Source organism: Rhamphochromis longiceps, linkage group LG9 (assembly GCF_057381845.1).
Source record: "Rhamphochromis longiceps isolate RC_006_pf linkage group LG9, R_longiceps_female_GT1.1, whole genome shotgun sequence".
NCBI classification, from domain to species: Eukaryota; Metazoa; Chordata; class Actinopteri; order Cichliformes; family Cichlidae; genus Rhamphochromis; species Rhamphochromis longiceps.
Window position 1 is genome coordinate 12109736 of NC_140565.1, and position 21325 is coordinate 12131060.

At 42.7% G+C, this 21325-nt stretch overlaps 1 protein-coding gene and 1 pseudogene across 1 annotated transcript; one reads left to right on the plus strand and one right to left on the minus strand.

Moving 5' to 3' along the window:
• Positions 1-3549: 3549 nt before the first annotated feature.
• Positions 3550-21320, plus strand: LOC146661824 (kinesin-like protein KIF1B; annotated as a pseudogene).
• LOC146661825 (uncharacterized) lies at positions 8528-12688 on the minus strand. Its single transcript, XM_085418268.1, has 5 exons — positions 12647-12688; positions 11319-11325; positions 11126-11229; positions 9557-10153; positions 8528-9205 (listed from the first exon to the last, which is right to left on the minus strand). The coding sequence occupies exons 1-5, from the start codon at positions 12686-12688 to the stop codon at positions 8528-8530; spliced, it is 1428 nt and encodes a 475-aa protein (XP_085274394.1).
• Positions 21321-21325: the final 5 nt, after the last annotated feature.

Sequence of the window (21325 nt, forward strand, 5' to 3'; positions counted from 1 at the left end):
CTTCTTTTTTCATAACAAATGATCATACTCCCCGCAGATTGTGATAGTGACACCTCCAGGCCATGCTGCAACTCTCTGGAGCTTTCCGCTCTTCAGGAACTCTCTCTGCAGGAGGGGGAGATACAGGAGAGGTGGAGGAAGATCTCAGCCTGGGCGTCTATTGTCTTATGTAGTCTGGAAGATGAGTGGATGGTGGGGTGGGTGCAGTTTTCTCTGTGGTGGGGTTGGGTGGACTGTCCCGGGCTCTGTGGGGCCGGGAGGCGCTGCTGCACTGGGCCCCGGTCTGGATGGGCCTGGGCCCCCTTTCCCTGGCGGGGCGCGGAGTATGGGGGTGTCACCAGGGTGCAGAGGAGGCTACCCCCCCTCTGTCCCCTTCTGGCTGCCTCTGCCTCAATTTTATCCCACAACTTAGACATTCACATTACTCACACTCTCATTACACATACATATAGGATCTTGGGGGTGGGCACAATACATGGATACATGGATACACGATACATGTACACCCCACCCCTGGTGTCGTTGCCCACCTCTCAATTTTAAATACACGTAGACATTGAGGGCTATCAGGAGGGACTATGCGCTTACCTGCTGCTCTCTGGCAGGTAGCTCCATGCCCTCCTGGGTTTTAAATGCACCTTAGAACACACATGCATCAACACTACAATGAGCGGGTTGAGGGAGGTTTGGAGTCTTCTCTCACCCCCATTCTCTGCGGCCTGCTGGAGCGGGGGGGCTAGGAGGAGGAGTTGGCCGTCCGACTGTGGTCTGGAGTGTGGGGCCTCCCTGCTGCTGCGGAGTTGGGGTGGTCTGCCTCTCCCCACCGCAGGGAAAAGGGTAACACCACCTGGGTCTGGGTGCAGTTCCCCCTCCAGGGGCAAGGGTACCTAGACCCGGTTTGTAGAGTACGCTTGGGGAGTGTGATCGTGTGTACAGCGTCTCTTTATGTCTGTCTCCACGTTGGTTGAGTGTGGAGTAAGTACATATGAGAGCATGAGGGTGGGAATGGATGTTTGTGTCTGTGTGTGCCTGTATGTCTGTGTCTATATGTCAGGTTGGGTATCAGGCGCCACCTCTCTGGGGACATCTCAGGCCCTCCAAGGTTTGGAGGCCTATCTCCCCCTACCACCACTTCCCCTGCCAGTGGCGGACTCCCTCAGACATCGGTGCGTTGGTGGTTCTTTGTGTCCGGGGATGCGCGTCCAGGTACACACCGGTTCACTCCTTGGCGGCCGCTTATCGGGGCCTGGAGCCTGGGGCTCGCTCGGGCCACTTCGGAGGTGGGGGTGCCCCCGGCCTCTCGGCCTGGGGCTCGGTCACTCAGGCACGGCTGGCTGCCGGCGGAGCTCACGGGCGCGTCACTGCAACTCCCCCTGGCTTCTGCTCCGCGGCTGCTGAGTGAGCCCTCATCTGGGACTCTCCTCAGCTCTTTCTGGGACAGTGGCGCGGCTGCCCCTCTGTTGGTCTTCCTTGGTCTGTTGTGTTCTGGGGGCCTCTGGATGTCTGGAGTTTTGATCTCCTCCATACCTGCTTCATGCCCTGGAGGACGGGGCTGTGGCCCCCCCACACCCTCTAGCAGATCATTACATGAAGGAACCTTTTTAAAAAACAAGCGCGTCCATGCTCACAGGTGCTCACACACACAAACTTCACCCTTTTTGGCTCCTACCTCAAAGCACACTGTGTTCTGTTGATCTTATGTGCTGCACAATAATGTTTAATATTTAGTATTTACTGTCATATTCCCATATATCATTGTGATGTTGTTTATTCTATTACTCTTGTTCTCTTCTGCTTGTTTTCTTTTTTCTTTCTCAACAGGTGATCCAGGTGATTAATAGATGCATTTTTTTTCTTTTTTTTTTCTATGGCTTTGTGTCCAGATATCAGCGCTCACCTGGCTGGTACCAAGAAGGTTCAGCAAGTGCTCCCCAGACCTGGAGTCCTGGACAGATTCTTCCCAGACCAGCCTCAAGCTGTGCAGCAGATCCGAGCGACATTGGCTGACCTCTACACTCTAGACATGGTGAGAAAAAGGGCACGGTTTGTTCATTGTTTGGAAAATTTGGCATTAGATAATCCTCACCTGGGTGTTGCTGTTCAGTGTAAGCAATATCATTTGCATTTTATTCCTCTGATTTATTTCTCTGTGGCGTTTATGAACTCGTATTTCTTAGGCTGGCTTTTAAGGAAGGAGAAAAGGTATGTATCAGTTGGCTGGGAAGAAAGATGGAGGTGGAAAGGATGTGCAAGCTATGGGACAAAGTTGCTGAGACTAGGTTAAAAAGAGGTGAGGATCAGTGAGCAGGAGTGTGGCTTTGTGCTGAAAAGAGCACAACAGATTGTTTGGAGAGAAGGTGAAGGAAAGTCAGCTGAAGCAAGACAGTTTGTGGAGTTTGTGTTGGACTGTATGTTATGCTGGGAGCCTGGGGATTAGTGCACTTTGATTCCAAGTTAATACTAACTAGTGTTTCTCACTGGTTTTTGGGTGGTGGAGTAAAAGGGATTGGTTGGTGGCTTTTTCTAATGTTAGCCTTTTCTTGGTTTTCTTACAGGCAGGGTAAAGACATGGTGATGAATGAGTGTGTGGGCCGTCTGCTGAGGACCAAGAGCTCAGGACAGTCAGACGGGGGTGTCGCAGCAGGAGTCACCGTGCTCGACAACCCTCTGCTGTCCTGAGATGTCAGACTCCTGCCTGCACATACAAACCACACTGAAGTCAAAGTTCCACCTGCACCTCCACCTGTTCTTGCAACAGCATGAAAACTGACAGAGGTGAGACAGCAGAAAAGTTCTTGTCTATTTTTTTTTTTTTTTTACTAAGTTAAGGAATTAAGTTAAGAAGAGTGATTAAATAAATAGTTTCTTGCATTTTTGATTTAATGATTGTGTTTAGGATTATTTCAGAAACATGTTTAGAGGATCTTTGTAAGCCTGTATTTACTTTAAAAGAAGGGAAGCACTTCTTCATCCTACAGAAAAGGTGACACATTACAGATGAGTTCATAAAAAGTGTCTCTGTCACTCTTTCAAGGCTCTGTCACTTTTTCTTTTGTACTGGAACAGCATGTTAAAGTAGGCCTAGGCTGACATCTTGTGGCAGTGTGTTGTTACTACAACATATGAAATTGTGTTTCTATTGGAAATATAATTCAGCGCCACTGAGCCGCTCTCTCAGTTACAAACTGAACCTGTTTTGTAGACGTATAAATCACTAAGTACAGTGAAGCTTTTGGTTTTGTAAAAGTGTTTCTTATTCTAAATGCATGTTGATTTTTATCAGGGTGAAGAGCAGTTAGCAGTGCATTCATGGACATCTTTAAACTATTAATTGAAGAATCTTTGGTCATGATGGCATGAACTAGAAGCGTGAGCTCCAGGTGAGACTGCACAGAACAACAAGTGTCCTTAAACTGCATCAACTGATGACGTCTTACAATTTTATTCCACTGTGTGTTTTTATCATTGAATGTTTCTGTCTTTGTGTACATGTAATGCAGACACTAAAGCTGAGCCAGAACTTCATGCTGAAGAGAAGGATTCTTTTAAAATGCATGGGGGAGCAAGCGAGTCAGATACCAAGGGCACAAAGATGAAGCAGGTCTGATCGGAAACCGTTTATTTCCAGGCCAGGGAGCACAAATAAAAACACCCTTAAAAGGTTCCCTCCTGCTCAACCGCGTCACTCCCTACGGAGAGAAGATCTACATGACCTTATCTGCGTATCTGGAGGTCAGCCGCTGCTCCGCCGTGTTGTACCTGTTTGTACGTGTTTTTAAGTCTCTTGATGTCATCGTGTCTAACACACACCCTTTATCTCCTCTCTGCAGCTGGACCATTGCATCCAGCCTGCCATTATCACCAAAGACATCTGCACGGTCTTTTACTCCCGAGACGCCAAGATTTCCCCACCCCGTTCTCTCAAGAACCTCTTTGGGACTGGATACTCCAAAACTGCTGACTGGTAAATCTGGGCTGCTGCACTGTGGCCATCTCTGTTTCACAATCAAAGATATCTGCCCTGTTACAAAGTTTCCTTGTTCAAAACTTCTGCTTCATTATAGCAACCGAGTGACTGGGATCTACGAGCTGAGCTTGTGTAAGATGTCTGACACTGGAAGCCCAGGTGAGCGGCCATGAAACATGTTTAAAGAACGGCAGCTGTTTTATCATAATTCTGTGGAGAGCTTCATCCTAATGAGGGCTCATGTCCTGAGCAGGGATGCAGAGGAGGAGGAGGAAGGTCCTGGACACATCAGTGGCTTATGTGCGTGGAGAGGAGAACCTGGCCGGCTGGAGGCCCAGAGGAGATAGCCTCATCCTAGAGCACCAGTGGGAGCTGGAGAAGATGGAGCAGCTGCAGGAGGTGGGGCCTTAAAAGATTCATAAAGAAATAAATCTGTTTAATATCGTAGAGGGAAAAATGACTTTTCAACTCAAAGACCAAAGTGCTATTCTAAAAAGTTTTTTCTTAGAGTACAGACGTTACATGACTAACCTCCCCTCTTCTCCCCACCTCACATTCGCCCCCATCTTTCGTCCAGGTGGAAAAGACCCGTCACCTTCTGGGAGAGGCGGCTCCCGTGGGAACAGCTCCCACCACCAAGTCCCTGAGTGAGTCTCTGTCCCCCAGCGTGAGCTCCAGCACTCTGTCCACGTCCACCTCCGTCTCCTCGCAGATCTCCAGCACCACCTTTGAAAGCGTGAGAAGGAGCTGGCCACCAAGGTGAGAAAAACGTGGGCTTAGTGGGCGTTCTTGTTGCTGCCTTCTTCCTTCTCTGCTCGGAGCTGATCGGTCTTGTTCCTGTTGTGTTGTAGTGCCTGCGCCTTCTGACACACACCTTCAATACTGAATACAAGCAGCTGGTGAACAGCATCAGTGACTGCAAGGTGAGAAATAATACAAAGAAATAAAAAAATAGCCTTTCTGTGTCACATCAGGGAGTTCCTATATTGACGTCTACCTCATCCTGCTGTTGTTTCACTTCAGCTTTCTCTCATCTCACCGATCGGACGTGATCCATCCGTGACGAGCTTCAGCAGTGCTACCCTCACCCCTTCCTCTACCTGCCCCTCTCTCTCGGACTCCCGCTGTGGCTCCATGGGCCAGAAGTAAACATATTTTTAGGAACATTGACCTCGATCTGCAAACGGTTATTGACAGGTTATCTATTTGATTCTAACTTGGTGTGATTTGTGTTAAAGGACCCCTGAGAACAGCTCACGTGCCTCCAGTCCCTCCTGCTCAGACTGTGAAAACTTCCCGATGGTTCCCACTCTGGAGACCTCCTACCTTGCGCGGGCTGCAAAGAACGAGTTCCTGAACTTGGTGCCTGATATTGAAGAAATGCGACCAGGGTGAGTAATGCCATATTAACCCAAATACTGTCACTATGACATGTGTCTCACAGACCAAATGTAAGTCGACACTCATGTTCTCTAGTTCAAGCGGAAATGATGTGGATCGATTCAAATTCCTGAGCCTGGATGATTTCAGCTGGAAACAAACCAACTCTGCTTCTTCCTCAGATAATTCAATTCAATTCAATTTTATTTATATAGCGCCAAATCACAACAAAAGTCACCTCAAGGCGCTTCATAGATACAGAGAAAAACCCAACAATCATATGACCCCCTATGAGCAAGCACTTTGGCGACAGTGGGAAGGAAAAACTCCCCTTTAACAGGAAGAAACCTCCAGCAGAACCAGGCTCAGGGAGGGGCGGGGCCATCTGCTGCGACCGGTTGGGGTGAGAGAAGGAAGACAGGATAAACGACATGCTGTGGAAGAGAGACAGAGGTTAATAACAGATATGATTCAATGCAGAGACGTCTATTAACTCATACTGAGTGAGAAAGGAGACTGGAAAGGAAAAACTCAATGCATCATGGGAATCCCCGGCAGGCTACATCTATTGCAGCATAACTAAGGGAGGATTCAGGGTCACCTGGTCCAGCCCTAAATATATACTTTACCAAAGAGGAAAGTTTTAAGCCTAATCTTGAAATCTTGTCTTCTGAATCCAAACTGGAAGCTGGTTCCACAGAAGAGGGGCCTGAAAACTGAATGTGTTCACTGACCGGTGTTGCCAGCTTTGGTGGCTCGTCTCCCGCTCGAAGAGGACCAAAAAGAGAACAATACAGTGTTCAGCTGCCTGGCTGTGCTCTACACACACAGCCCTGCTCTGGTACAGTAAAAACCACATTTACATTTGTTTACATTTCCAATGTAGAGGATGAGTTTAGATCACTGTGGTCCAAGCTTGTCGTCAGTTATAGAAACTGGATGTTGCACAGGAAAGTGTGTTTCCTTACATTTATTTTGTGTTGACAGAAGTCTTTGATTCATATTGATTATTAAAGCGGGCTTTAACCTGTGGAGAAACACGTGTGCTCTTGCTCCTTCAAACGGTTTTCTTCAGAGATTTCTCACTGTTTGTACACATGCTGAGTGGCTAGTTTTGAAAACACTTACTTTACCTTTACTACTCTGCTCAGAAATGCAACCTGTGACCTTACACAGCCCAAAAACTTATCCTAAAACATAAATTAACAAGGACAGAAGCTTTTTACAAATGCTTCAACAGTGTAATTCTAACAAGGTATGCAATACATCTAATGTCAGTTCAGAGGTATGAAGTGATGACACTTTGACATCACTGAATAAAAGCAGTCTTGTCATAATAAGCTTTGCTGTGGACAGTTGGCGCGTTCATGTTAAACTTTTTCTTACAAATAAAAAAGGTAATCAGATGTTAAGTTTGTTCAGTTTTAGTTGTTCTCATCGTGTTGCTCCTCAGATCTCCCGTTGTCCCTGAGCCTGACTAAAGCTCGGCAGCTTGTTTTCAGGGCATGGCAATGCAGATATGAGCTAAATGTGACACAGCAAAGAAAAATCAGAATCAAGAAACCCTGAGCTGACTTTCATGGCTGCAGACGTGACATTAAGAGCCTCACAGATCAAAAAAGTATGGGATTTAAACTGCTTCTAGACCTGCACACGTCTGTTTCCAGAGCAGGATATCCATTCCAGTGCAGCAGAAGGAGCGGTCAGTGTGGACCTCGGTGCTGTACAGGACCTCCTGGAGCTGCTTGTCTCCTGGCATCTGGGCTTTCACTCGTATCTGAAGGACAAAATAGGAAAATCAAGTTGCTCTCACTGTCACCTGATTTCCACAGACTGCCATCTGACCACATCCCTGCAGTTGGATCCCACCGCCGTACCTCTAGGATGGGTCTTCTTGGTGTCAACCCAAACCACCCTCTCCTTCAGCTCTGAGCTGAATATATACACATGATTGCTTCTTAAAAAACAAACAAAAACAAAAAAACGTCCCCACACGGAGTGAGACTCAGTCTTGGATGCCCAGATCAGCCAGTGTGGTGTCCAAGAAAGGGAAGGGTTGGTTTGCCAAGTTGGGCTGTACCTCGATGGGCAGTGTCACCAACATGGGGATATCCTGCTCCGGTCTGACGCGCAACATCTTGTTGTGGGACCCCGGGAGCTTCCTGTCTGCCGATCCGCCTCTTCGTCGGCCTGCTCCACAGTCGCCGCCTCCTCCAGAGAGCGTTTTGTGTCGTCTGCTGCCAGCTTGACTTGCTGATCTTTATCTCAGGAGGCAGTGGGTTTTTACCCTCTCCCCCTTTGATCCTGTGCGTTATCGTTTAAAACTCGCTATCTGCATCTTTTGGCTCCAGCACGTCTTTATTGTTAGAGTTGTTGCTTGCTGTGTTCTTCTGCAGGGTGCTGATGATTCATTGTTCTGCTTCTTCTGATGGTAAACGCCTCTGGAAAGCCTGAATATGTGAGCGCGTCTGATTCATACAGAGTTCTGCTCTGCCCCCCCGGACTGATATATGCAGCCAGTGTGAATGTGTGTTATGTATCACTCACATGTTAGGTTCATTAGACTGACACAAGGGTGATGCACGGATGTTGGTGTTTTTAGGGCCAAGTGTGAAAGTGGAAGAAAGACAAATTCTTTTGAAATGTTAAAAGAATGTTGGAAATTTGATCAGAATACAGTAAAAATGAGAGAAACAGATATTTTTCTCAGATCATTGTGTTAAATTGTCATAATCGCCGTGTTCTCTTTAAGACTATCAGCTCTACTCTAAACAACCCTGAAAGCCTCTGCTGACACATGTCATCAGTTCCTTTCTTTCTTTGTAAACAAGGTCGAGTCTGTCAGGTCAGCAATAGAACTTCCTACAGATGACCCATCAGTGTTTATTCCATGACTGTAAACATGTTTCCATTTGTCACTTCAGTCTTTACTCTGAAATACAGGAAATGACATCATGGCTCAAAATCTTTGTCGTTCAAACAATTCTTTATTTAACAATATTTTAACTTTATTTAACAAAATACATTCAATAAAAACTTAAACAACAGAAAACTGATTTTTAATCCAACCACTGAAAAAAAAAGGTAACGACTGAACACAAACAGAAGAACAATTTATAAAGATTAAAATGGAACTACAGGAAGTTTGATTCACAGCCTCATTTGAACTTTAACTTAAACTTAAGGAGAGCCGACCTGAGCTCTGTGGAGCCTGATCTCCAGGGTTTTAAGTTGGACTCTGAAACCAGAGGATGTTTCTCTCTCTTCAGAGTCACTCTGATCCTGTGATGGGAACGATTTCAGCCCTGCGTGATCGCGCTGATGTTTGCACAGAGCAGATGATGAAGTGAATGTTTTGGCACAGTGGTAACAGTGAAACAGTTTATTAGTAACGTGGGATCGTTTGTGTGCAGAGTATGAACTGAGATTACTGAAGCTCTTGTCACACTGCTCACAGCTGTAGTTTCCTTCCATGTGTGTACGTTCATGCTCGTTACGATTACTTGACTGTGAGAAGCTTTTGTCACAGTGTCTGCACTTGTATGGTTTCGCTCCTGTGTGGACTCGTTTGTGTGTTTTAAGCTGACCTGCAGTGGTGAAGGATGACCCACACTGATCACAGAGGTGCTTTTTGACCCCACTGTGAAAGAGTTCATGTCGTTTTAACTTAGCTGATGTGGGGAAGCTTCTCCCACATTCTTTGCAGTATTTCAGTTTGTCTCCAGTGTGTTTACGTTGATGTATTTTTAGGCTGGCTTGCAGACTGAAAGTTTTTCCACAGATGTCACAACGAAAGTCTTTCCCACCACCACAGCGATGACAGGGTTGAGAAGTGGATCCATCTGTGTCGCTCTGCTTCTAAACAAAGACACAAAGACAGTGTAAGTCAGTCCTTCAACACTTTTATCCTGAAAGTCGCCTGAAATAAAGAGCATCTCTGCAGACGTCCAATTACATTTTACTGTTTCAATTAACACACTCAGTTTACTGGGCTACAATAACTACAATACTACCACCATAATACTACAGCAATACTTATTTAATATTACAGTAACCTCTGACTTACACTTAAATGAAATGAAAACCTGAATAATGGCTCAGAGCTACTCTTCGGTGCAGTAGAAGTGCTAACATGCTAACACAATTTAATGAGCAGACTTGTTCCAAACAGTCAGACTGAACTTACAAGAATAAAATAAAAATACAAACCTCACAGTAACTGCACTTGTAGAGTCTCTTTCTGGTGTGGATCTGTTGGTGTTGTCTCAGGTACTGTGGAGTTTTAAAAGTCTTCTCACACAGGTCACATTGATAAGGTCTCTCCTCAGTGTGGGTAAACATGTGGCGTTGTAAGTGTGCGTCTGTTGTAAAGTATTTGCCACACTGATCACACCAGTACACATCTTCTCCGGAGTGAATGCGTAGGTGTATATTTCGGTACCCTAGCCGGCTGAAGGTTTTTCCACAGATGTCACAGCTGTATGCCTTAACTCCAGAGTGGGTAACTAGATGACTCTGTAAGTTGCTACTTCGAGTAAAAGCTCTGCCACACTGATCACAGCTGTAAGCTTTAACTCCACTGTGGACGACTTGGTGTCTTTTCAGGGAATTCTTCCAGGAAAACGACTTTCCACACAAGTCACAGCTGAACGGTCTCTCTCCAGTGTGGATGAGCTGATGTTGTTTTAGTTTAAACTTCCAGGTAAAATCCTTCCCACACTCGTCACAGGTGTTTTTTTTCTCTCTCTTTCTTCTGTGAGGTTTGTCGGCCTCCTGAGAGCGCTGACTTCTCGGTCCACGTTGGTCCTGCAGTGACAGAGATACAGAGGCAGTGAGTGAAATGCAGTCATTAAACAAACTGAAGCTTCAAACTCCCTCCATTAACACTAGTTTTAAACCTGAAGGTGGAGTGTGGCACCAAACACCACCAGAACCTGAACGACTGCAGGTGCTGATAAGTTGCGGTCGCGGTATTTCAACATCTAGTTAGCAATACAGAAGACGAGCGAGAATAAATGGAGTAATATTTTTTATGTGGCAGGTAATTTCAAATGCAGCGATTCTATCAGCCCAACAAACATCAGCAAACACACAAACTGTTTGTGTGCAGTTTGTCTCACAATGTGATGTAAAGACTGCAGTAAAATCCTCTGCAGGTTAGTGCAGGATAAGCAGGCAAGTTTACTGTAATGTGATGGATTTAAGTAAAGAACAGTGTGTGAGTGGTGCACAGTGACTGTGGTGCTCATGTCAGAGTTAGATTACATCAAGTGTAGCAGAGATTAACTTAAACTTAAGCTCATGATGCTGACATTCATTCACTGAGCTCCACCCACATACCAACAGTTTAGTGTCTAATATAAAGACAGTGTACTGTCAGTGTAGAGAAAGGAAATCAGCCAGGACAACTCGTGAAACATCTGCTGACATCTGGTTGAATTCACAGAGAGCAGCAGGTCAGCTGATCACAGCCTGCACATTAAAAAAATCTACTGGAGCTCTCAATAGAAATGATTGTGAGCTGTGACCCTTTTCCCCACACTGAGCCACTACAGCTGATTTTAGGGTTGAATCCTGCTGAATCCCACTTTAACATCTTCCTGCTCATTTTGATGTTTAGAGGCAACGTCACCGTCTAAGATGTAGGCATTGTATACATTGTATACATTATTTCTACATTACATTAATATTGCACAAGGTTCATTTAGTTTAGCATAAAATATATATATCAGTACTTCAGCTTTTAATGGAGTATTTCTTAACACTAGTATCTGTCACCTTCTGTGTTGAGCTCATTGTTTTCTCTGCAGTGGCTGAGCTGAGTCCAAGTAGCTGAAATTTCCTCTGCTGCTCCGTCAGACTCTTCTCCTCCTCCTGATCAGCTGGGACAGAAAACAGAACTTTGTTAAGCTCCACACTGCACTGAAGAGTCAAAGTGTCTCATATGTTCATCTGAGAACACACAGAACACATTTTAGCTTCCCTGGGTGGACAACTTGTTTGAAACAAACACAAAAGGTTTGAGCACCGATACCAAATTCAGCAGTATGGCACACCAGTACCAGGAGAGCAATTCCTCTTTAAAATATGCCCTGGCCAAGAAAAAACCCGACAATATACGTGTGCCGTGAGAAATGATAGATAGATAGATAGATAGATAGATAGATAGATAGATAGATAGATAGATAAATTTTATCTATCTATCTATCTATTTCAAACATGCAAATATAATTGAAATAACAACAGAAAAAAATAAAAATAACAAAACTTAAAAATCATCAAGTTTTCATGTAAATATCTATGTCTACAGAATGTGTGTGCTCGAAAAGGAGTAGGATGAAGTTTTCTTGTTCCTACCCCCTTATTTCAAATTTCATTGCTTACAAATCCATATCCAGGATTCAACATTATTTGATCATATATTTAACTATGTACAAGTCTAACACATTGAACATACACAAATAAAACCATTTTCAGCACATAAACCAGAACAACAACAAACTACATTTTTTACATAAACTAATCACTCTGTTTATAACAGCCGCTTAATCTCTGAGTTTATTTTCTATCTATGTGACAAAAACCTTAATGAACACTTAAGGTTGGGTTACTCCGGCCTTGATTTATAAAAAATGAGGACACAATGAGACAACTCAGTCACTGAGAGGAAGATTTCCTATATTCATGCAATTTATTATTTTTGAACAATCCTGTGAATTTTTGTATTGATGTACTTGTCTTGATTTCATCTGTATATCCGAGTGGGTGTAGAAATCTGAGCCATCATCTGAGTAAGCCTCATCACAACTTTGCGCTGATAAAGGCAGCTGTGTTTTAGCCTGGAACACATTTATTTTTACATTTCTCATAAATGTATTTCATTATAGCACTTTTACCGCCAACATGTTGGGTCTTTTGGAGCCGGAAGTGACCTTATATGGAAGAAGGGTGGCGCTAGCTAGCTTAGCTAGCAAGCTGCATTCATAAGCTGTGCAGGTGCCACAGAGATGCTAAGTAGCCTTAATAACAGGCTAATAAAACAACAGAAACTCTGATTACAATGAGCTCATTTAAAAGCTTTCTTCTAATAAATTCTTTTCTTCTCTGTGTTTCACAACCTTTTGCTGATATCTTTCTGTAAATTAGTTTAAAGCAGCTTGAGTCAATTTAGTCAGATTTTTTTTTCCAACTTGTTCACAAAAACTTGAGAAGAGACACCGAGGAGAGCAACAGAAAGCCTCATTCAGGAGCTAAACTCAAGATTAACTAGACTCGGATTAATATTAGCTCGGTGCTTACCTTTAAATCAGTCTTGACAATAATCGGAGGGAAAAACGCCATAAAGCGGGAACTCGGCTTCTTCTTCTTCTGCTCTTGTATTTTTTGGCGGTTAAAGCTTTAAGGCGCATTACCGCCACCTGCTGGACTGGACTTTTCATGTCCCAAACATCATCAATTGGGCACAAATTTGTTGGAGTTTCTGTTAATAAAAAAGATGGAATTCAAGGATCTTGTTATTTGGTTTGTTTGTTTTCACCATTTACTCTACAATTTTCTGCCAGTGTATAGCAAACCCCACAGCTCAAATCAATGAAGAATTTAGTATTTTTAACATATTGCTTAAACTGGAACCAGCAGCTATATAGGCCTAATTTTTAATCCAAACATGTGATAGAGGTTTACCACCAGGAGAAGCAGACTGTAAATAAAAGACTGTGCTACTGAAAACTGTTAGTCTGACTTTGGATTGTAAATATGTTTCCATTTGTCACTTCTGTATTTGTATATGGCTCAAACTATTTGTTATGAAAGCAAAACAAACAAACTGATGTTGTATAAATTGATTCAGGATTATTTACTTCGAGTCCAGAAATCATAGCTGTCTCATCAGATCCAGTTGTGACATTAGCTATAGTTTCCGCGGAGGGTACTTGGTTCTGTATGACAGCACAGCTTTTAGGTTGAATTCAAGCGCTTGAGTACAGCCTGATAATTAGAGGCCTGCAAACTGTTTGCTGATGAACTTTGGAAGTAAAAGTACAGACAGCTATAGAAGACACAGGACACGAGATGGGTTCATTATTTCTTTTGAGTTCCATGTAACAATCCGTAACTCTGTAATTAATGAATGTGCCATTTAATCTTGGCTGCAGCCAAGATTAAATGGCACATTCATTAAATGGCTAAAATGGGTTGGCTGCCGTTCAGCATTTAGCACAAGTCAGCTTTTGATCAGAAAGTTTTCTGGTTTGATCCCTGGCTGCTCCAGTCTGCAGGCGAAATATCCTTGGACAAGATTGTAATCCCAAGCTGCTTTCTGATGCATCCATTGGAGTGTGAATGCTTTATAGAGTTTGTGAAACAGTTGTACGTGTGGTCAGATTGTTTTGTATTTGTGTGTGGATTGAAGCACATGTCTGAGAGCACATCAATCACTGCACATATTTTTTAAAATCTTAGTTTAAATAAAGTTTTTGATTATTTATTATAAAAAAGAGATGATATATATATAATGCAGTGGGCACTCTACCAGCTAACATGTCAGTTAATTTGACACATTGATTTATTTATCATTTCTTTTTCTCTCTCAGCTTTTCAGCTCCATATTTTTTGCCATTTCTTCCACACTCAACTCTGTTCTACAAGGTGAGCCCACAGTTAATGTAGGAGAGGGCAGGTGGCATTAAGAGATTTGATTGGGCAATCTAGGGCCCAGTTAGTTCTTCCTTTTGGTGAAAGCTGGGCTCTTCAGTTCAGCATGGCACAGCTCCAAAGATTCTGCAACATCAAACCCTCTGTCTGCTAATGTTACATCACCTGGGCTGAGGCAGTCCAGGTAATTGCAACAGTTTCTTGAAATTAGTTAATTCAGATATAAACAGAGTGACAGTTTACAGATTCAAACATGTCTCAGAGAAAACAGAAAAAAAACAGTAAAGCCCAACTCTCCTCTTTGTGATCAGGAAGACAAAATTCAACTTCCTGATCAAGTAGACAAATCATTCAACCAGCTTCTAGAAAAGGAAGATATTCAAAAGTTGAAAGAAATGGAACTCCTAGACAGGGAAGAAACTTTGAGCTCCAAGCAAAGCTTGATAAAGCACTAGAAAAACTAGTGCTGAAGGACAAAAAGAATCAGGAGCTGCAAGTAAAGCTTGATGAAAGACCGCACACAAATGAAGAGTTTCTTCAAGAAAAAAGGCTACAGGAGATAAAACAGAAGGAAATGGATTTCAAGCTCCAGGACATGGAGAAACACAACAAAGGCTTGCAAATCAAGCTTAATGAAGCTCTGCAAAAAATGAAAGAACTCCTCCAAGAAAAACAACAACAGGACATGAAGCAGTGCAAACTCCAAGGCATGGAGGAAAAATACAAAGCGCTTCAGGTAAAGCTTGATAAAACACTGAACAAAAATAAAGAGTTGCTTCAAGAACAAAAGCAACAAGAAATTAAACAGAAACAAACGGACTGCAAGCTTGAAGACGTGCAGGAAAAATACACAGCGCTGAAAATGAAACTTGATAAAGCACTGCAAAGAAATAAAGATTTCCTTCAAGAGAAAGAACAGCAAGACATGAAACAGAAACATCTGGATTGCAAACTTCAGAACATCGAGAAACACAACGAAGGCTCGCAAGTAATGCTTGATGAAGCTCTGCAAAAGAATAAAGAAATCCTTGAAGAGAAAGAAAAACTGGACCAGAGAGACACGCAGTGCCAACTCCAAGGTGTGCAGGAACAATACGGAGCGCTGCAGGTAAAGCTTGATGAAACACTGCACAAATATCAAGAGCTGCTTCAAGACCAAGAACAACAGGAAATAAAGCAGAAAGAAGACAAAGAAATTCTCCAGGACTTTGAGAGGAAAAACCAAAACCTGCAAGAACTTTATAACAAACTGAACTACAAAACACCTGAACTGGAAGAGGAAAAGGAAAAACTGCAAAACCAATGCTCAGAGATGCAGAGTAAGCTCAATGACATGCTGAGAAAAAACACAGAAGTCGAGGAACTTTCAGACAACGTGAAGTGCAAAAACACTGAGATGCAGGTGCTAAAGCAACAACTAGAGAAAACAAACGAAGACCTGCAGTGTTCACTTCAAGAAATCGAGAGCAGAAGTCAGCAGTTGGAAGACACACACAACAAATTACAACAGAGTTATACAGAGCTGCACGAGGCAAAGCTAATGCAGGAGGCAACATCTAAAGAAATGAAAGAAAGGCTCGAAGACAAACAAGCCAAATTAGAAGAAGTGGAGAAAACATGCAAGAGACTTGAGCAGGAGAATGCAGAAACAATCGATCAGTTGAGAACCCTCATCCTAGAGAAAAAAGTGCTCGTGGAAAAGCTCATGGAAAAGAAGAAAAAACGCTTCTGCTTCTTCTGGAGGAGGGACACTCCTGCTTTTTCTACTTTTTCTACTTTTTCTACTGCTAATGTCACCTCGTCTTCCTCCACCTCTGTTCCATCTTAATTTTCACCTCTCCTCTCTCTTTCTCTCCCTTTCTCTCCTGACACCTCTCCCTCCCCTGTCTCCCTTTAACTCCTATCACCTGTCCCATCTCCCCCACCCCCCCCCCCCCCCCCCCCTCTCTCTTTTCACCCTCACCCACCAACCAGTCCCGACAGTTGACTGCCTCCTCTAGAGCCTGGTTCTGTCATAGGTTTCTTCCTTTAAAGGGAGTTTTTCCTATCCACTGTCGCACCTAGTGCTTGCTCAGAGGGGATTGTTGGGGTTTTCTCTCCTCTATCTCTTTCCTCCTTTCTATCCCTTTCCTTTACCTTCTTCTTTAAAACCCCTCCCCCCTTTCTATTTCCTCAATAATTTAATAATAAACACAATTGGCAAAATTTTAAAAAGTCAGATCAATGTCTTCATTCAAGAATGAATTGTCTTTGTCACGGGGTCATGTGTATTTTGTGTTTTCCTCGGGCTGGTGATCCTTGCAGTTGTTGAGCCCAAGAGTCCAGATTTTTAGTGTTTTAATCACATTTAGTGTTACATTTTAGATCACAACAAAAGGATATCCACAATTTAGGATTCAGGCATTTGTCTTTTTCAATATCATAATCATTCTATGATTGAGTCGGTTACAGAAGCAGCAGTTAGCAGCAATAACTTCAATTCATCAACATTTGCAAGCATTTCTTTATACACAGCATTTCTGTCAGGTTGAGGTCTGGACTTCCATGCAGTAGATTTGCTGCTGTGCTTGGGCTCATTATCCTGTTGCATGGCCTAATTTAGGAGAAGCTTTAGCTGTTGGACAGACGGCCTCACATTTGACTCTAGAAAACTTTGGCATACAGAGGAGTTCGTGGACTGCAAGGTGCTTATTGCTTGTGTCTGCAGAACAAGCTCAAATCACCACAATTGAACCAGCGTACTTGACAGTGGATTTGAGGTGTTTGTGCTGTGTTTGATTTTTGCTGAAGTTACTGCTGTGCATTATGACCAAACCTCCACTTTAGTCTCATCTTTTAAAAATATGTTGCTCCAGAAGCTTTCAAGGGCAAATTTGCAAACCTCAACTGAGTTGTTGTGTTCTCTTTAGAGACAAGAAGCTTTCTCCTGGCGGCCCTTCCAGACCAACCATACTTGTTTTGTCTTTTTCTAATTAAACTGTCTTGAACATTAACATGCTGTTTAAGGCCTGTAGAGGCTCAGATGCAGCTCTTGGGTATTGTGCAGTTTCTGTGAGCACTGAACAGTCTTTGTGGTGGATCTGAATGCTCCAGACTAGCAAACTTGCTCATGGTCAGTTAATCAAGTGCATAGAGCCCTGTGATGAATTTTCACATTTACTCTGTGAATCTTCATTCTTCTAGCTAGTCTTTACTCTTCTAGAAGCTTTCTTTGCTCAGACGTCTGCAGCATTGAATCTATGTCTTCTCCACTGCTATTCCAAACAAGGTGCTGATGCAGGGGTCATTAGCACAGTAAGATTTAAGTGCACAAAATGTTCACATCATAATAGTAATAATAATTAGAGGAGAGTATTATGTAGTCCAAGAAGTGTGTGGCGAAGTTTTCAGTGCGGAGGAGGGAACCATGGTGTTCAGGAGCCAAACTGCTTTGGGGGAAAATGCTATTGCACAATCTTGCCGACCTGCTCCTGATGACGCAGTCGTCTTCTGGAGGGAAGTGTGGTAAACAGTTGATGGGAAGGGTGATGCGGGTCAGCCATGATGCTAGTGGCTTTCCCAGTGAGGTGTAAATATCCTGTAGACTGGGTAGAGAGCTGCCAATAACACGCTGTGCGGTCCACACAATCCTCTGGAGGGCTCTGCGATTGGACGCATGACAGTTTTCATACCAGACTGTGATGCAGCGGGTTAGGATGCTCTGCATGGTACCTCTGTAGAAAGTATTAAAGATGGGTTTGGGGATGTGCACCTTCTTCAGTCGTCTCTTAAAATGCAGTCGCTGCTGAGCTCTTTTAGTCACTGATTTGATGTTGCTGGTCCAGGACAGGTCCAGGGGCGGATCTAGAGAAATTTTTCCAGGCTGGCATGGAAATCAAATGGGGTGGCAAAATCAAAGCCTTGTTTTAAAGACATATGCAGGTGTTACATATGATTAATATACATTAAGCATATGTTTCATATAAATATGGTCTATAACTTAATTATTTTCTATAGCCCACATAATTAAACATTTCAGTTACATAAAATGTGTGTACTGTATAGCCTGTATAATAAATAAATATGTAACCAATAAGTATAAAATCCAGAAAGCTACACAACACTGGGCGGGGGCTCATTTCCAAACACAAGTCTAACTTAAGTTTCATACTGTTTTTGTTAGAAAAAAATCAAATTGTACTGACTACTACTACTGCCAGAAAGCTGCACTGTCACAAACAATTATTGAAACCTCATTTTTCATGATTTGTTGGGTCAATATTCTGAGGTCCAAAATATAATTGGCCATTTTTGGCTGCTTTTGATTGTTGTTGTTTTTTTACCTTGTCTTTCTTGGTATCATTCTTTTCAGCACAACCTCACACGTCCAAATTTACAGTTATTAAAACAACTGGTCTGAAATCACACAAACACATAAAACCCTAGTAGTAGTTATATTTTCTCTTTACTATAAAAACCACAGACATGTTTAGTAAATTATTTTCATAACTTGAAATGCAAATATAAGTGGTAATTTTTTTTAAAATTAATATTAAACAAAAATTTTGTAAATAATAAAGTTATATACAACTATTCATCTAAAAATGCAGGCAATGCATCTGGGGTTCTTATTTTTATTTTTTTGCACAGCCATTTTAAAAATACTACAACAATCAGGTGTCACAATAAGACGCCCCACAAATTATTTGTGCCAGTAAAAAAAAAAAATGTCAACCACAAGACAGAGAAGAACATCACAGGGAGAAACCCTGCAGGCCTGACAGCAGGTGTATCGCTCATTCTGTTTTCCACCTGGAGACAGTGTTCACACGGCATTCTGCCTGTGTAACTTGTGTAACTACACAAGTTAACACAATTCAATTCAATTCAATTTTATTTATATAGCGCCAAATCACAACAAAAGTCGCCTCAAGGCGCTTCATAGATACAGAGAAAAACCCAACAATCATATGACCCCCTATGAGCAAGCACTTGGGCGACAGTGGGAAGGAAAAACTCCCTTTTAACAGGAAGAAACCTCCAGCTGAACCAGGCTCAGGGAGGGGCGGGGCCATCTGCTGCGACCGGTTGGGGTGAGAGAAGGAAAACAGGATAAAAGACCTGCTGTGGAAGAGAGACAGAGGTTAATAACAGATATGATTCAATGCAGAGAGGTCTATTAACTCATACTGAGTGACAAAAGGTGACTGGAAAGGAAAAACTCAATGCATCATGGGAATCCCCGGCAGCCTACGTCTATTGCAGCATAACTAAGGGAGGATTCAAGGTCACCTGGTCCAGCCCTAACTATATGCTTTAGCAAAGAGGAAAGTTTTAAGCCTAATCTTGAAAGTAGAGATAGTGTCTGTCTCCCGAATCCAAACTGGAAGCTGGTTCCACAGAAGAGGGGCCTGAAAACTGAAGGCTCTCCCTCCCATTCTACTTTTAAATACTCTAGGAACAACAAGTAGGCCTGCAGAGCGAGAGCGAAGTGCTCTAATAGGGTGATATGGTACTACAAGGTCATTAAGATAAGATGGGGCCTGATTATTTAAGACCTTGTATGTGAGGAGCAGGATTTTGAATTCAATTCTGGATTTAACAGGAGAAATCTGCTCTCTCTTTCTAGTCCCTGTCAGGACTCTTGCTGCAGCATTTTGGATTAGCTGAAGGCTTTTCAGTGAGTTTTTTGGACATCCTGATAATAATGAATTACAGTCGTCCAGCCTGGAAGTAATAAATGGTAAATGCCCTGTATTTATATAGCGCTTTACTAGTCCCTAAGGACCCCAAAGCGCTTTACATATCCAGTCATCCACCCATTCACACACACATTCACACAATAAATGCATGAACTAGTTTTTCAGCGTCACTCTGAGACAGGATATTTCTAATTTTAGAGATGTTGCGCAAATGGAAGAACGCAGTCTTACATATTTGTTTAATATGTGCGTTGAAGGACATGTCCTGGTCAAAAATGACTCCAAGGTTCCTCACAGCGTTACTGGAGGCCAAGGTAATGCCATCCAGAGTAAGAATCTGGTTAGATACCATATTTCTAAACTTTTCAGGGACGAGTACAATAACCTCAGTTTGATCTGAATTAAGAAGCAGAAAGTTAACGGCCATCCAGGTCTTTAAGTCTTTAAGACATTCCTGCAGTGTAACTCATTGGTGTGTGTTATCTGGCTTCATGGACAGATAGAGCTGGGTGTCATCTGCATAGCAGTGAAAATTTATGCTATGTCTTCTAATGATGCTGCCTAGGGGAAACATGTATAATGTAAACAGAATTGGTCCTAGCACTGAACCCTGTGGAACTCCATAATTAACCTCAGTGTGTGAAGAGGACTCTCCATTTACATGCACAAATTGGAGTCTATTAGATAGATATGTCACAAACCAAACTGTACACTGGTAAACTGTTACAATAAAAAAGACCGTAATTTTCTTTACTCTTCTTTATTTATGTAACTTTTGTTTTCACTGGCAATTTAGTATTAGGTTAGGACAAAAAACAAATTAGGAAGGTTAAAGACAGAACATTACTAGATTGTGGTTTTAATTAAAATGTAGCCTTTGACAATGCTGAACACATGAGAAGCTACTTTAAGGCATATCACCCAATTTGTAATATTGCTAAACATTTCTTAAGGCAGACGAGTCATGCTGGCTGGGTCAGTGTCATTTTTGTTGTAATTGATGTCTGGTTTGTTCTGTTCCCTAGTGATGGGTAGGGATGGGTACCAGTATCCGGTGTTCTGACATAATCCTTGAAATAGTAATAACACAGTATCCTCAGCAAAGATGAATTAAACAAGTTTTATTTTAATGGAAGTTTACTTCAAGTCTTCAGATTTTTACTGTCTTTTATTTGATTACTTTAAAGTATATGATTACATTAGAGTAATTAAATAAAGACAGTTTTGATGGAGCTCCTGAGCCAGCCCAAGCTCTCTATGAAGACGAGGAAAAACTCCCCTGGGGGGGCCAGACTGACGGGAAGAAACCTCGGGAAAGCCCATTCAAAGAGAGATCCCCTTTCCTGGGATGGCTGGGGGGGGGTTACAGGAATTCCAAAACACTGAAATTTAAAGTGGGCCAATTAAAAAAAATTATTTCCTGAAAAAAAGAAAGGTAATTCATACATCACACATAAATGATAACGTCTGAATTGTGTGTGTTTGTGTGTGTGTGTGTGATAGGCTTATCTCAGCCAAGTGTGATGCTGTAGCTCCTCCAGCGTCGGCCGCGTCTCCGGGACTTTGGTTAAACACGCGTCCAAGAAATCCCGGCAGTCTGGAAAGAAAGGAAAGAGAAAAAACATGAAGATGATAGTTCCAGTGG

Coding starts and splice junctions, on each gene's coding strand:
- LOC146661825 (XM_085418268.1), bottom strand. CDS start 12,688: ATGGCGTTTTTCCCTCCGATTATTGTCAAGACTGATTTAAAG. Junction 10,154..11,125: donor CAATGAGCTCAACACAGAAG/GTGACAGATACT, acceptor CTGTCACTGCAG/GACCAACGTGGACCGAGAAG. Junction 9,206..9,556: donor ACAAGTGCAGTTACTGTGAG/GTTTGTATTTTT, acceptor GTCTTTGTTTAG/AAGCAGAGCGACACAGATGG.